Source organism: Rattus norvegicus, chromosome 16, assembly GCF_036323735.1.
Source record: "Rattus norvegicus strain BN/NHsdMcwi chromosome 16, GRCr8, whole genome shotgun sequence".
Lineage (NCBI taxonomy): Eukaryota > Metazoa > Chordata > Mammalia > Rodentia > Muridae > Rattus > Rattus norvegicus.
This window is the reverse complement of record NC_086034.1, coordinates 74,132,413-74,147,923: the sequence shown is the minus strand read 5'-3', so window position 1 is coordinate 74,147,923 and position 15,511 is coordinate 74,132,413. Positions and strand designations below refer to the sequence as shown.

Genomic DNA, 15,511 nt, shown 5'->3' with positions numbered 1-15,511 from the left:
TTGAAAATCAAACAAAGAAATAATTGAATAGAGGGTACAGATACAAAGTGAGCCACGTTGTGTGTCTGTTGATAAGTATTTTCTTTAGAGACATTCTTCAGAATGTTAAAACTTCTGTTTCTGGGTCCCCCCCATCTCATGTATATGCATGTGTTTTACCTTTATTATATTTTTTATTTTGAGACTCACCATGCAGCCCTAGCTGGTCTTGAACTTGAGGTCTTTCTGTCTCGACCACCTGAGAGCCAGGATCACCAGTACCCATCTACCTCTTCCATATCTTCTTCTTATTAAAAGCTCATGTTACAGGAGCAGATAAATTATAATTAACTGCTTTTATGATTTAGCTTTGTTGATTTTTCATTTTACTTTTTCATTCATTTGGTTGTATGTTTGTTTGTTTGTTTGTTTTGAAAAAGGATCTCATTTAGCCCAAGATGGCTTTGAACTCTGTGTGTAACAAAGGCTGGTCTTGAACTGCTAGAACTTCTCCCTCCACTTTTAAGGTGCTGGGATTCTATGTGTGCTCTACCATGTTCAACAGGGTTGTCTTATATGTCTTCAAAAGGCCCACCAATACATACTTGGCCTTCGATGTTCTTGTGAGAAGAAGGAGCCTATGTAAAAAAAGCTAATTCACCAGAGATCAGGCCTTTGACAGTATTGTGATTGAGACACTGACTTCTTGTTTACTTTTTTCTTCTGAGTGCTCTGAAGGTCTCAGTTTTGTTTTTATCATGTGTCCCCAAAATAGTCTTATGTTTCTATGGCAGACATATAAAGTGACACACTTGAGATCTCAGCCAATCAATATTTAAGACAGAACCTATATCTCGATCACCAGACTTTTGGAGTTTCTATCGCATATTAAGGTCCAAAGATAATCCTTTTGATTCTATCTTAAGATTTACAGACACACATGTAGACATACAGGATGTAGGACTACAGACACACACACTTTTCTCATTATAAATTTATGTGCGTTCGTTGTGGAAACATCAATAGGAAGAGAAGAAAACTTGTCGTCCTAAGTACAGTTATCAGTGTAATTTGCTGTGCTTTGTCAGGTCAAACCTTTGCTGCGAGCCACATTCCACTTGATGTCATAATGACATCCTATATTAGAGGAAAGCCACTGAAGCTCACGATTACATTGTCTGTCTAACACCTACTTGTCTACACTCATTAAAACTCATGTCTTATCTTATTTCTTCAGAGATGAAGTCTGTCCATTCTAAGAGCTTGCTAAGTCCAGGTCAGTGGGACTGTTGTGAGGATTCCTATCTTTTGTTACATTGATCTCTGGTTTCGTACTTGTCTCTCCTGTGATCTCGGATCATCACATTTCTTCATTTCCCACTTTCCCAAGTTCTTTTCCTTCTAACATATCCCAAGGGAAGAAGGAATAAAAATGAGTATATCCAAGAAACTAAAGGTCCTCCCAATTGTAACTAATTATGTGGCCCTGAGTAAGTTACTTCATCCTTCTGAGAACTGATTTTGTCATCTTTTTAGTATATGTGCTGCCGAAGCGAGCACTGATTTTGTCATCTTTAAAAGGAAAGGTTGACTCAGAACTTATGACTTTTGCTCATTTTAGTTTTGGTTTTGTTTTTGAAATAAAGTCTCACTCTTGTAGCGTAGGTTGGCCTGGAAGTCATTGGGTAGCTCACCAGGCCTTGAACATCCAGGGTCTCCTACATGCTGGACTTTCAAGAGAGTGCTACTACATTTGGCTCAAACAACTTTTAATTGTAGTTATTTACTTATTTATTTATATGTATTTTGATACAGGCTGGCCTGGAACTTAGTATGTAATGTAGTCTTTCCCTGAACTTCTAAGCCCTTCTGTGCCAGCCACCTGAATGATGGGATTACAGGTACAAGCCACTATACTCTGCTTCAACTCCTCTTAACTTACGATTCAGGGATCCTATTGTTAAATTAACTCACATTGGAGGGTGAATGCCAATAACCCAGTCTCAGGAGAAATTGCATTTACCGAAATTATTACTTTTCTGTTTCTGTGGTGAAATACCATGGGGGGAAAGTAGTTTATTTTGGCCCGTGGTTCCAGAGAGGGTGTCTGTAATAGTTGGGAAGTCTTTGCAGCAGGTGGCGGAAGCAAGAAGCTGACTGGTCACATATTTAACCACATGGCAGCAGAGACTAATGACTGCAAGTGAGACAAGGCTATACCCCTTCAAAGTCCACTTCAGACAGCAAGGCTGCACCTCTTAAAGTCCATAACCACCCCAAATGGTGCCACCAACCTGGATGTGGGTGTCCAGATATGTGAACCTATGGAGGACATTCCTCATTCAGACCACCACAAAGGTGAGCTCTTCTTCCTTCTTAACCCTGATTTATGTGTCCGCAACTCATTTATTCTTTTATATCTTCATTCCTGAGATATTTGCTAGGGCTGGTGAGCAATAATCTGGCACCCAAAGCTCTTTGTGTGATGATAATACAGACTAATGAGACAGTCAGGATGAAAAAGTATAGTATTTTTAAAGGATAGGACTCAGCCCTGGTAAGTAGATATCATTTGGAGGAATCTTTAATTATAGCTACAAAGGACACAAGAGTAAATCAACCTCACAGTAACTTTTATTTAGTGGGTTTCATTGTTACATTTCAATCATAAATATAATTTATATTATTTCTTATGTCATTTTAAAATATCATTAAATAGTTCCTTTTGGTTATTCTCCTACAGGGAGATGCATAGATGATTTTGAAATCTATATAGTGTATTACTGGCAAATTATTCTATAGCCTTACTTGGTGGATCTGATTTAATGGGCTAGGATGCAGGTGTTTTCTGTGCACTGATAGAATTGGAGCTTGCTACATACACTAAGGCCAACTCAGAAGGGCTTTCTTGGTTGTATCTTTCACACTCCTCAGGAAATTCATGACGTCAGTACCCCCAGTCCCTCTGTTTTCCGTGTTTGAGGGCTCTTCTGACTTGTGGCCACCCATGGGCTTCTGCTTCGAAGGCTTCACAATGTAAGTATCTACTATCGAGAGGTGGAACATTCTGAGGGAGACCAGGCCATTCACACACTCATTATAAGCCTTCTTCAAGTCTTCATTGCGTCTTAAAATGACAAACTCACGGACTGGGGGAGCTGACTCTAAGGAGGAGAGGAAGTTCCGGTGGGCTGGAGGCATGTACTCTCTCATTTCCTGGAGGAATTCTGCAGCAGATCCTACAGCAAAACAAAGACAGGTAAGGAGCTGGGGAGAAAGGACTTCCTCAGCTAGGAGAGAAAGAGGGCAAGGTCTGGAAGGCTGGGTGATCTTAGCCAACATGGGAGGCTTTGCGGCACAAGGCCATGCTACACAGCTTGCTACTTGCTCCTAGCAATGGCTATTCCTTACGACTCTCATTAGTCCTGGAAGAATAAGTAACAGTTTCCTAATACCATATTTTGCTTGTTTTGGCTTTGTCATCTTTCCTTTCCCCCACCCCCACCCCACCCCTCCATGACTCCCTCTCTCCTTGGTTTTACTGGACAGGATTTCAGGATGTAGCACACGATGGCTTTGAATTTGTAACACTTCTGCCTGGGAGGATCCTTAATCTGCATTAAGATATAGTCCTGTTAGTTGAAAAGAAAATAGGCATTGTCATTTCCACCCACCTTCACCAACGTCATGCTTTATTCCCAGAAGGACATCAAGACTCTGAAAGATGCTGCTCTGGCCTGCACTGCCCCCTGAAAATTTTTTGGGGGTGTCCCAGACGCCCTCGTACAGCAGACCCTCCGGCAGCTTAGGGTTGCCCTTCCAACTGGCTCAAAAAGGAAAGAAAAACCATTTGGGTTAGTCGCCAGGTAGGAAATCTGACAGAAGATGTGGTTCCTCCACCCACCCGTCACTCAAGTTCGTGAATAGAAATAATAGCACAGTTCTGAGGGAATTTTGACATTCTTTCTGAGGGGAGCCTTGCTTCACCTTAATTCAGATTCAGAAAGAGAAGGTGACTTTCTCTACAATGTGGATGCGAGCAACACAAACCAGTCTTTCAACCCAAAGGATACCGGAGGCCAGCAACTGGGATCTGGTCTGCTCTTTCTATGAGTTGAGAAAATAAAGTCAAGCCTCAGAATACATACCCGGACAAATATATGCGAAGAACGTGGAAAAAGGTGTCTGGATCCACGAAGTCTGTGGAAAGACGAAAGTGTGTGCTAAGTAGTATCAGGGGTATTGCAAACAACTGTGTGGATTTCAATACAGACTCCAGTAAAGGCATCAGGCAGACCCACAAGGTCCCTATGGACAGGATACCTACTCATTAGCTCTCCCATACCTCCATATTGGGTCTGCCAAGGGACCAAGTGACATCACAATACTGTCATTCAAATGAAACTGTCAGCGCCGAACAGCATCACTCCATGTGCTTACTGACAAGGCACATGCAACTCTTGCAGCAACAAAACCAGGACTGGACGTGTACCTCAGTGATCGTGTCCTTTCTTAGCATCTCTGAGCTCTGGTCTCCATCACCCACAGCACGAATAAACACTCGTGGGCACGCACGCACACACGCACCCACCCAGAAGCCGCATGGGATCCACTCATGGGTCTTCCTAAAGCTTACTAACATCAGATTGGAAGAGTTTGCTCCCACAATAGGCAACCAGAGGCAGCTTCAAACTCACAAACAAAATCCCACTTATTAAATTGAGGCAGGAAGGCAGATTTCCTTCCCAAATCACTCTTACGCACGTCCTGGGTTTGGTAGAGTTTCTACATCGGTTTTGAAACAATTCGTTTCTCTGTTACCCCCAGAGTGGATTTGTGGAGAATCAGAGTTTAGTCAGACCAGAATCTAGGTTTTTCAACACTTGAAATCATATCTGTATTCCTCAGGTTTCCGCAGGGGTTTTAGTGTCAGGCAAGAAACGTTCTCAGCATTAAAAAGACTCCGTCTGGAATTCTTGGTTCCTTTTTCACTACCGGTGGCATATAACCCTAAGTCGTCTTATCTTTTTTTACTTTAGGTTTTCTTTTCTGTGAATGGAAATAATTAGATGGGCTACACAAAGAAGCCCAACAGGGCGGTGAGGAGGACAGGCACTCAGCAGCGGTCATCTTACCCTTCGCTTTTCTCGACACCTCTTTGTGTCAGACACCAGACACATATGGCTGTGAGCCCAGAACGAGCACTGCCAGCAATACTCACCACGCATCCTCTTAAAAATTTCCTTGGCTTTCTCCAGACTGGCAGCTATACTACACAGTGCCTTCTCCAGTGCTTTCGGGTCTTGATGCTCTACTGCACTGGATACAGTAGGAATTGCCTTAAAAATAAAGTTTAAAATGTGAGTGTGGGGGAGGGGGGATCTAGCAGTGGCACAAAATAAATTGTAGCTTATCCAGCAAATCAAATTGATGTTTCCATGTCTATTGCGTGTATGTGAATGCATGTGAGTTTGTATGTGCCTGTGCTCATGTGAAGTCCAGAGCTTAGCATCCGGAACCATTCCGAGTTACTCCTTTGTTCTATGAGGCAGAATCTCTCACTGGCCAGGGGCTCACTGATTAGGTTAGTGGCTGGACAGAGAGTCCCAGGGAGCGCCTCCCGGCCTTGTAAGTGCACGAGGACATGCTCAGCCTTTTCCTCAGGAGACCAGACTCTTGTGATTGCACAGCCAGAACTGAGTCATGACCCCAGCATGCTGCTTTTGTCTTCCCAGGCAGAACGATTGACTTTCCATCACTATGAATTAATGACAAATCCCTTTGAAGACTTTTTATTTCATGCTGGAATTGCTAATTTGATTCTAAATACATCACCCCTAGACTTCATATTTCAGGATGATGTGCAAAAAAAAAAAGAGTCTTTTTTAGTAATTATTATTTTCACCAGTTTTATGACCAGATGCTACCTTTAACCAGGGTAGAGTCAACCCTGCCAATGTAACGTACTTGCTACATGTTTTCCCTGCTCACATGAACAGGGGGTAGAAAACAACCAGCTAAGAGAGAACCGACATACTTTGATTGCAGGAGAAGCTGCGATTTCCACCATTAGAGAGACCAGGAAGAAGCCTTTATCGCAGTCCCCACCAGGAAACGAGAACAGAATGTCCATGTTCCTAAGAAAACCAGGCACAGTGGGCAAACAGGCAGGAGAACAAACAATGCATTTGTAGGAAAACATAATTTCCCTATCTTTTCTTGTACTTTTTTAAATCCCACAGCTAACTGGGCTAGAGTGGTACATGCTTACCCTGTTGTCTCACCCCCAACACACACACACACACACACACACACACTCAGACTGGTTAGAGTCTGTTTTTCTTTTCCACTGGAGTTTTGGCATTGGTATGACAGTGGCTTTAGAATCTGTGCATTTATGAATTTGAAGTAGCTTAGATTCCTGAGTTCTAAATCTGGCTGTGCTGCTGCTGTGTGTGTCTGTGGTGAGATCCTGCTTCAAAAAGCTCATTGTTTAAAGGCACAGTTTAAACTCTCGACCATCGTGACGGAGACCTGTGGGGTCTTTGTTTTATCCTACCTCACAGTTTTATTTGAGTTCCTCAAGACGATGGTGCTAGCGAGGAGGCCTCAAGCCCTGATAGATAATGCCCCAGATGCTTCGTGTCTTGGAGACCTTCCTTGCCACTCACTTTGTCTTAGGGGGACAAGCTCTCAGTCTTCCGGACACCCTTTCAACCTTCCGTTTGAGGAGTGCTTTGGTTTTATGGTTTATATATTTATATCCATACATTTAGCCTAGCTCCGTCTAGGCAAGATTACACTGGTGCCATATGTCTTATTTCCCCAACTTTAGTGTAGTATATAGATCAAGTGTGTTGAGGGTTGACTTATAAAGAGTAGACATATTGGGTGACCTCACTAACTACGTCTAGTCACGGGGGTCCCTGGGCCACACATGACAGAGGCTTCTACTCTTCATATCTGTTCATATTAATTTCAAACATGCAAGTAGCAGGGTTGCGAGAATCTATAGTTCCAACATCCTATAGACACAGTCATGTTTGCAGACGCAATTGGAAACTGGACTATTTGTCTTTTAAATAATTATTGCAATTACTTTCTTCCTCAATCCAATCATTTGGAATATCCCATAAGCCTACATTTCCCTCTGCATGGCATATAATTTTTAGGATAAAAGAATAACCAAATACTTACTCGTATGTCATGGGCCTTAGGAGAGCAGCCCGCAAAACAGCATGCCAATTGGGAAGAGAGAAAAATAAAACAGTTATTAAATTAGGTAAATTTGAGTATTGGCTCACGCACTACGGTCCATCAGTATTGAGACATGGGTTTAAGGAGAGAGAAACATGGGTTTTATATTCCTCAAGATTGCTTACCAATGGGTCTCAACCTTCCTAATGCTGTGGCCCTTTAATATGTTTCCTCATGTTATGGTGATCCCCACAACCAAAACATTTTTGTTGCTACTTCATAACTATAATTTTGACACTGTTATTGAGTCTTTATGCAAATATCTGATATGTAGGATATCCGATATGTGACCCCAAAGGGGTCAGGACCCACAGGTTGGGAAACACTGGCTTAAAATTGAGTAACCAAAGAACATACACTCCAAATCATTTGTTACTATGAAGGTACGTCGTACAGCAAGGCAGTCCCATATGCAGACTACATCTCACAGGTACAATCTGATAGCCACAGGGGCTGTTGTTAGCCTATTACTTCTTGTTGTAGGTCTTATCACAAGCTGACTCCTTAGTGGGCTGCCCTGAAAGCTCACATGTTTCTGCTTCTCCCACCGAGGATGTGTTCAGTCTTGAATGCAACTAGCTCTCTAGAAATTAAGTCTGTGGAATCTCTAAAGTACATTAATGACGGGAAACCATACGTTAAGAAGTTCACATTCATGCTGTGCTGGCTAGTGTTGATGTTTACACAGTACAAGCTAAAGTTGCTTTAGAAGAGGGAACATCGTTGGAGAAGACGCCGCCCTCAGACTTGCCTGTGGGCAAGCCTGTCTTGACTGATGATGAGGGCCCAGCCCAGTGTAGATGGTACCCATATTTCAATCGGCACATTCAGAGAGCAAGTGTGCAAGCAGGATTCCTCCGTGGCTTCTGCTCCAGTTCCTGTCTCTACATTCCCTCTATGAGTTACTGCTCTGGCTTTCCTAGATGATGAACTTGCAACTAAGGTGAAATAAAACCCTTTCTTTCCCAAGTTGCTCTCAGTCAGGCTTTTCTATCACTGCAATAGAAATGCTGTAGCTATGACGGTGGTTTTATTGATCTGAGATCTAATTATGCCTGCTCAGTGTCCTAGAGCGCAGGAGACTGATGCAGGGGGACAACAAGTTCAAGGTCACTTTGGGGTACATGGCAAGACATTGTCAAAAGCTAAGACAAATGAAACAAAACCCAAACAAAATAAATAAAATAATAGTAAACTGTCTTTATATTCCAACTAACATTTTAATACAAACCAACTGGATTAAAAAGCATAATATATATTATTACTCTCTGTGGGCATGATGGGGGGGACACACGTTTCATGGTGCACAAGTAGAGGTCAGAGGAAAATTTCATGGAGTCAATTCTCTACTTTGCTTGCATCCCAGCGGTTAAACGTGGGTTGATAACTTGTGCTGCAAGTACCTTGGCCTGCTGAGCCACCTCGCTAGACCTTAAAGCAACAATTTAGAATGTATTTTCTGGGTGCAGAGGGAGAATCGGGATGAAAAGAATCACGAAAGCATTTTCAGTGGTGACGGACATACTTCTGACGCTGGGCTTGGGCGGTGGCTCTACTATATGAGGCCAGCGCAAACCAGAGTGAACGCAAAGACTCTTGGGATTTCCCCATAGACATCCAGGCGCTTCTCTCATGCTCGCGGGTAACACATGCGTAGTTACAGACACAGAGATCTTATAACAAACCATAACCAACAACAGAAGACGCACTGCCAAAAATTAAGGAATAAACATCCCAAGTTGATAGCATCCACTTCCTGGTCACGGTTACATACCCATTGGGGTCCTTTTTCTTCCAGTTTGCCAGGACGCAGTCTGCGTAAGACAGAATGGGAGGCAGCCCCAGCTTCTCCGAGAGCTCGCAGTAGGGAACGGCAAGATTGCGGGGCAGCACCTGATTGAAACACACCGGGTCACTTTTTCTTTTTTAGTCACTGAAACATCTCAGAGTTTCTTCTCATCTCACTGTTGAAACTTGTTCTGGAGCACAGACAGCACTTGGAAGCCCACATGTGTAATTTTTCTCTCCCTTGTTTGGTGACACAGTCCTGTCGTCGGTTCGAGGGTCCTGTTTGGGATGTTGGTTGTTTAGGGCATAGTTCAGCCCCAGACAGGAAGAAAAAGAAGATGGAGCCTGCGGGTTTCAAACGACTCTGCTATTTTCACTCTGTCCTTTACCCGTCTGTCCCACAGGGCACCACGTTAGCTACTGGCAGCAAGAAAGGAAAACCCAGTTGTCTCTGGACTCATAGGCTTTGCGAAGGACACAGAATGTGACTCATGTGGGAAGTGCAGAGTGTTGTCCCAGAGCACACGGAAGAAGGAAACGCTCACGCGTGCGTGCGTGCGTGTATGCGTGCGTGCGTGCGGTATGTTTATTCTCCTTTCAGTAAACTTCACAATACTTCACACTGGTGCCATGCAGATCTGTTAGCCTATGTCTCGGAAGGATGATACAAGAGAGTTAAGACTTCATTTCTTTTTTCTTCCGGAGCTGAGGACCGAACCCAGGTCCTTGCGCCTGCTAGGCAAGTGCTCTACCACTGAGCTAAATCCCCAACCCCGAGTTAAGACTTCAAAGCCCGCCCGGGATGCAGGGTGAGTTCTGAACTCTGTGCTAAGACTGACTTGTATTACCTGATCTCAATATACAAAACAGCAGTTACTCACAAGCAGAATCGGATGCTATGAGAAGAGGGTAACCAAGTGCAAAGCGCTCCCACAGTTACACAGATGGTTTCACTCCTCTCCATATCCCAGGAGCTGACTGATTTCATGGGTGGATTGTGTGTGTGCCTCTGCCTTTAAACGGCAAGTGGCAATAAAAGTATCTGAAGAAATTGGCAGCCACGTTTGTTGCTAAATGGTAAAAGGTGCTCTGAGAAACCAACGCCATTCTTTGCAAATTGAAATATGCAGTCTTTGTGGACGTCATGTGATTCTGAACGCCACCTGAATTTGTATGGTAACTACCAAACATTTACAACATTATGAAATTTAAAAAGCAGGACACGCGTCTGTATTCATTTATTAAATTCTTGTCCAAGATGTGGAAGACGTTTACAACATAATTATGACAGTCCAGTGAGGAACTGCTTTATTTTCCTCCTGATGCAAATTTTAAAAATGGAGCCCAGCAGAGCCTAACACGTACAAGGCCTGGAGCTCACCCTTAGCACCTTGCTCCGGAAGCACTGACCAATGGCATTCACAACAGGTAATGATAATAATACAGTTCTCGTAGTTAACTTTTTGTGGGTCTAGGGTTCAAACCTAGGACCTTCCATGTGCCAGGCATGCACTCCACCACCGAGTTCTGTCCCAAGCCCAACCACGTTGCTTTTAACGCAAGCTGGAATTAACATTCATGCTAATGAGAAGTCACTGTATGAGAAATACCAGGAAGTCTCCAAACCTTTCGAATATCATCATCCCCTCGGTTCCACACATACGCCATGGTGATGTACCCCAGGGCCAAATGTGCCAGGCGCTGTAACCTGTGTCCCCTCAGTTCTTCGGTGCGCAGTGTGGGCAGCTGACAAGAGATGGAGAGATTTGACTGACCTCAGTCCCGGTAAGAATGTTGTAGGTCTTAAAGCCAAGATTAAAATGTGAAGAAGCTACACAGAAAGACGATTGTATAGGCTTTCAAACCTTCTCGACTTCTTCTCGGAGCTTCCCATTCTCAATCAGCTTAGGCAGATTTCTAGCCACAAGGATCCAAGGTCTGTACGTATCAGGCAGCTCCTCCTGGGAAAGAAAATAAGACCCAGGAAGCCATTTTGTTTGCATCGCTCACGGTGGTGACTTAAAGTAGTTCAGGCTTTCCCGTGGATGGTCTATCTTGTCTCTAGCTCCATTTGTGCCCCCAACAAACAGGGTCTAGAAATACCAGCCTGGGCTTTGCCACCTTACAGAGGCTTGGGCAGAAGCAATCCTTCATGGCTTCCCGCACTTCTGTTCATGTCTTACAAAATTCAGCCAGCGATTCTACCCCAGCCATCCTAAGCTCTCCATTTTACAGCAGGCTCCCCTCTGAGAAGCCCATGGGTTATGGCTTTCCACACCCACTCACCTATTTTCTGTTACTTTCTTTCTTCTAAGGTATGTTCTTTAAGTGGGGAAAAAAAAAGCAAGATGGCTTTAAGTTGAACGACACTCAGTTGCACACCTGTATTTCTTATGGCCCAGGAAGTGGTCTTTCTGTCACATATTTTAAAAACCCAAATGCCGCTTATTTTGCGTATAATTGATTTGTAGCTCAAACTAGCATTTCCAACTTTCAGAATCAAGGCTTGTGTTGTGCTCCTAATATATTTCTTGAAAGATCTGGGATATTACTGGACACCTAACACCATCTTCACCCTAACTGAGTAGCAGTCGGGGGTGGGGTGGGGATGATGGTGTCACTTTACCTTTTGCAGTTTGAGTTAGGGCGGCAGAACTAGGATAGATTTTAGGTGTGGGGGTGCACGTGTGTGCGAGTGTTCGTGGGTGTGTGCGCGTGTATGCATGTTTGTGTGTGTGTGAATATATGTTCATATGCGTGTGTGTGTGTGTGTGGGTATGTGCATGTGTATGAGTGTAGGAGTATGTGTGTACATGCATGTGCCTGCGTGCGTGCATGTGTTTGTGTGTGTGTGTATGAATATGTGTGCATATGCATGTGTGTGTTTGTGGGTATGTGCATGTGTATAGGAGTATGTGTGTACATGTATGTTTATGTGTGTATGTGTATGAGTGTGTACATGCATGTGCCTGCATGCGTGCGTTCATGCATGCATACATGTGTTTGTGTGTGTGTGTGTCTGTGTGTGTAGGCCAGAGGATAACTTTAGACACCTCCTTCACCTTATTTTTGAGACCGGGACTCTCAGTGGTCTGGACCCCATCCATGAGGTTAGCCCGGCTGGCCAGCAAGTCCTAGGGATCCACTGGGACTTCAAGTGCGCACCACCTTATCCTGGCTTTGACCTTTTTCCTTCCGTGGCTTCTTGGTGTTGAATTCATATTCTTTCGCATGCATAGCACCAACTGAACCACCTTTCTAACTTACGGTCATTTTTTTCCCCATTACAATTTTAGACAGACACGCTCTTACTATAAATCTTAGCAACTTTAACATATAGTTGTTTTCTCTATATATTAGAGAAAAGTCACCTCGTCACTTAAAGGAAACACCTGTGGGGCTTCAGGCTCCTCTGAAGCATGCGGTGCACGTGCTTTGGGGATTTTAAGTAAAGTACAAGTTGCTTGAACATATGTACCCTGATACTGGGAGCATGGTCTAACACCTAGGCTGCTGCAGGAGGGAGAAAGTATGAGAAGCGAAGCCATTGATGGGGAAGGGGACTGCTGTATAAGCAGCGTTTACTTCCTCTACCATAGGTTACTTAGCCTCCACCCACAAATGAAAAAGAAATCCAATAATAGTATCTCATATTTACAATCACACGACATGAATCCTATAGAAATATAGGCAATGTCCCCAAATGAACTCCAAAGCTCTGAAACACACCGAGTGCTGTCCTAATGTGCTGTCCTTGGGGCTGCTTCCTGTTAGAGAAGTGTTTCTCAACCTGTGGGTCATGACCCCTTTGAGGCATCATTCTTTTCATAGGGGTCACCTAGTCAGAAAATGCAGATATTTGCATTACGATTCCTAATAGTAGAAAAATTACAGTTAGGAAGTAGCAACGAAAATAACGTTATGGTCGGGCGTCATCACAACATGAGGATATTAAAGGGTCTCAGCCTTAAGAAGGTTGAGAACTGCTGCACACATTCGTGACCGGGTACAAGAAGACCTCAACACCAGGGATGCCAAGGCACCCAAGGATGCAGGCACCAGGAAACTCCTAGGCTACCAGGCTTGGTGTCCCGGGGCGGGCGAACCTGAGGCTGCACGCTAGACCGTAGTCCAGCCCCAGGCACCAAGCCACAGGATTAGATAGGAGCTGCGCAGGATGCTCCCCGAGCACCGCAGGGTGCTTGCTTCGGAACGCTTTGGGGTGGGTGAGCTGGTACAGGCTCACTGCTACCCGTAACTCTGCAGGGTTCCGGTGCCTCGCCCTCCGGGTAACCGCCTTGGTTTTGATATCTAATCCCAGTCTCTAGAACACACTGTCTGTAGATCTTGCCTTCCTGGCTCCAGGCTCTTTCTGTCTGGGTCCCAGAGTCACTGGAGCTCAAAACGTGTGGCTACTTTCTCCGGTCCCTAGTGAGAGTAGGTGAGCATGAGGCACCTCTAAACGACTATCTTATTTCTTTCCTCTTTTCCGTAAGTTTTTATGATGAAGATGTTGACGATAAAGAAGCGTAGCATTCTTATCAATTTAGTGACATTGTTTGTTCAGTACGTTCTTAGGTTTGTTTTGTTTAAGATAGTCATGCCCCTGCCTCTGCTTCCTGAGTGCCAGAACTATAGTTGTGCACCACCGTACCTGGTTGAGGCACAAAGTGTTTTCAGATAAGCACTCCCCCACCCACCCCACCCCACCCCCGCCGCCCCATACACTGCGCTTCGATTCCAAAACTTGCACAAAAGCACAATCAAAGTAGTCCATACCTTCCTTTGAATTATGCTTAGCAAACGGCAAGCAGTAGTAATATGAAAGAAAAGTTTCTTGATATATCATCTCATATATTGAAATCAGGGAGGAACGCAGACTGTACCTTTGATACAGTTCAGAAGAGAAGGGAACTTTCCATGACTGGGTGCATTTGAATGTTGCCTTTTCAGAATGCCTCTGTGCGGGAAAGGTTGTTATTAACAAACTAGCTTCCTCTCTATAAAGCGGTCCCTTCACAGAGCTAAAAGACTTCTCATGGGCCCCTTCCTCCACTACTTCACAGGTTAAGAAAGTAAGGGCTGAATTTTGAGGAAGTAGGAGGAGAGGGGGGAAGGAGAGGGAGGAGGTGGAAGAGGAGGAGGAGGAGGAGAGAAGGGAGAAGGGAGAAGGAAGGAGGAGGAGAAGGAAGAAGAAGAAGGAGGAGGAGGAGGAGGAGGAGGAGGAGGAGGAAGAGGAGGAGGAGGAGGAGGAGGAAGAGGAGGAGGAGGAGGAGGAGGAGGAAGAAGAAGAAGAAGAAGAAGAAGAAGAAGAAGAAGAAGAAGAAGAAGAAGAAGAAGAAGAAGAAGAAGAAGAAACACTGAAGAGCAGCCAGGTTCACTTAGCTGTACACTGGCTCTGAGTTTAACACTTCCTGCGTTCGTTTAGGAGAAGCTGACACAGAGCTGCTTACTTAGAAATTCATCTGTCAAGGCAAGTAATGAGGACAAAATAGATTTTCACTTCTCTTACCAGTGGATGTGGTAGAGCAAAGCCCACATCTTCATCTATGTGGTATTCTTCAAGGATCCTTCTAGAGCCTTCTGCAGGAGATATTTGACTGTGAGGCATTGCTGTCTTTCCCACTGGACTCCCTTGGCCACTGGGGAGCATCCAAGCAAGCATCTCTTTATAGACATGGCTTAGCCAGTCCCCACAGCTGACACGTAAGCAGGGAGAAGTGGCTTCCACTTTGGGACAGTTTCATTTTCCATTTTATGTATTTGTAATTTGATAAACAATAAGAACCACAAAGGATCCCTACTCAAGTATGAAGAAACCAAACATTTGTGTGGCTTATCAGCTTTATCCCTTAAGGACATCAACCCGTGGCTATGATGTCCTGAGGTTTCGAGTGCCAATTATGGTGACAGAGTACACACTCAGGCTTTCAGTCTTGGAAATGCTGTCACCCCATGAGTGGTTTGGGTGGCCACCTGTTACCCCACCAGGAGGATTAGGTGTTTGAGCCACAAAGTGCCCAACTCACATGACAAGAACCATGAGGACAGGTAACCAGGTAAGCACATTTTTCTTTAGAAAATTTTTAGATTTGGGTTTAAAATAAAGACTATTATGACAGCTATAGTCGAAACAAGCAATAGTTGTCTATTATTGGCTTTCATATGAGGGAACTTGTGTTCTTTTAAATGTCAGTGTTTTGTCTCAGCAGCCTTGAAACACAACCTGGGAGACACAGGAGAGAGCTTCAGAAGTGGCACAAAGGTGGAACACTTGATGGACCCGGAGGATCCATACACAGATGCATAGGGACCAGAACCTTCCTCCTAGTTTTCTTCCCTAGGTTCTTGTCTGTGCAAAGACCAATGGAGGGCTCACTTCTTCACATGATTAGTAAGTCATATCCTGGAGGGTTGTCCACCTTTTCTACTATATCTGGTAAAAAAAAAAAGTAAAGAGAAGGTTCAAATAACTAAAAATGTTCCC

The 15,511-nt window shown here is 44.2% G+C and overlaps 1 protein-coding gene and 1 long non-coding RNA gene across 4 annotated transcripts; one reads left to right on the top strand and one right to left on the bottom strand.

Annotated features, from left to right (window-relative positions):
* The first annotated feature begins 1,134 nt into the window (after positions 1–1,134).
* Positions 1,135–5,406, top strand: LOC108348416 (uncharacterized). Of its 3 annotated transcripts, none has more exons than XR_005495012.2 (4): positions 1,135–1,255; positions 2,164–2,337; positions 2,914–3,015; positions 5,019–5,406. It is a non-coding gene; the product is annotated as an uncharacterized LOC108348416 (long non-coding RNA). The 3 variants fall into 3 exon arrangements; XR_005495011.2 differs by having other exon boundaries at positions 2,113–2,337; XR_010058466.1 differs by lacking the exon at positions 5,019–5,406 and adding an exon at positions 3,095–4,988 and having other exon boundaries at positions 1,143–1,255; positions 2,116–2,337.
* Positions 2,596–14,665, bottom strand: Ido1 (indoleamine 2,3-dioxygenase 1). The gene is made up of 10 exons (NM_023973.2): positions 14,537–14,665; positions 10,890–10,985; positions 10,651–10,770; positions 9,011–9,129; positions 7,177–7,191; positions 6,017–6,116; positions 5,201–5,318; positions 4,128–4,179; positions 3,654–3,802; positions 2,596–3,218 (listed from the first exon to the last, which is right to left on the bottom strand). Exons 1-10 carry the CDS (start codon positions 14,633–14,635, stop codon positions 2,863–2,865), a joined length of 1,224 nt encoding a protein of 407 aa, NP_076463.2. The 5' UTR covers positions 14,636–14,665; the 3' UTR covers positions 2,596–2,862.
* Between the last annotated feature and the right edge of the window lie 846 nt (positions 14,666–15,511).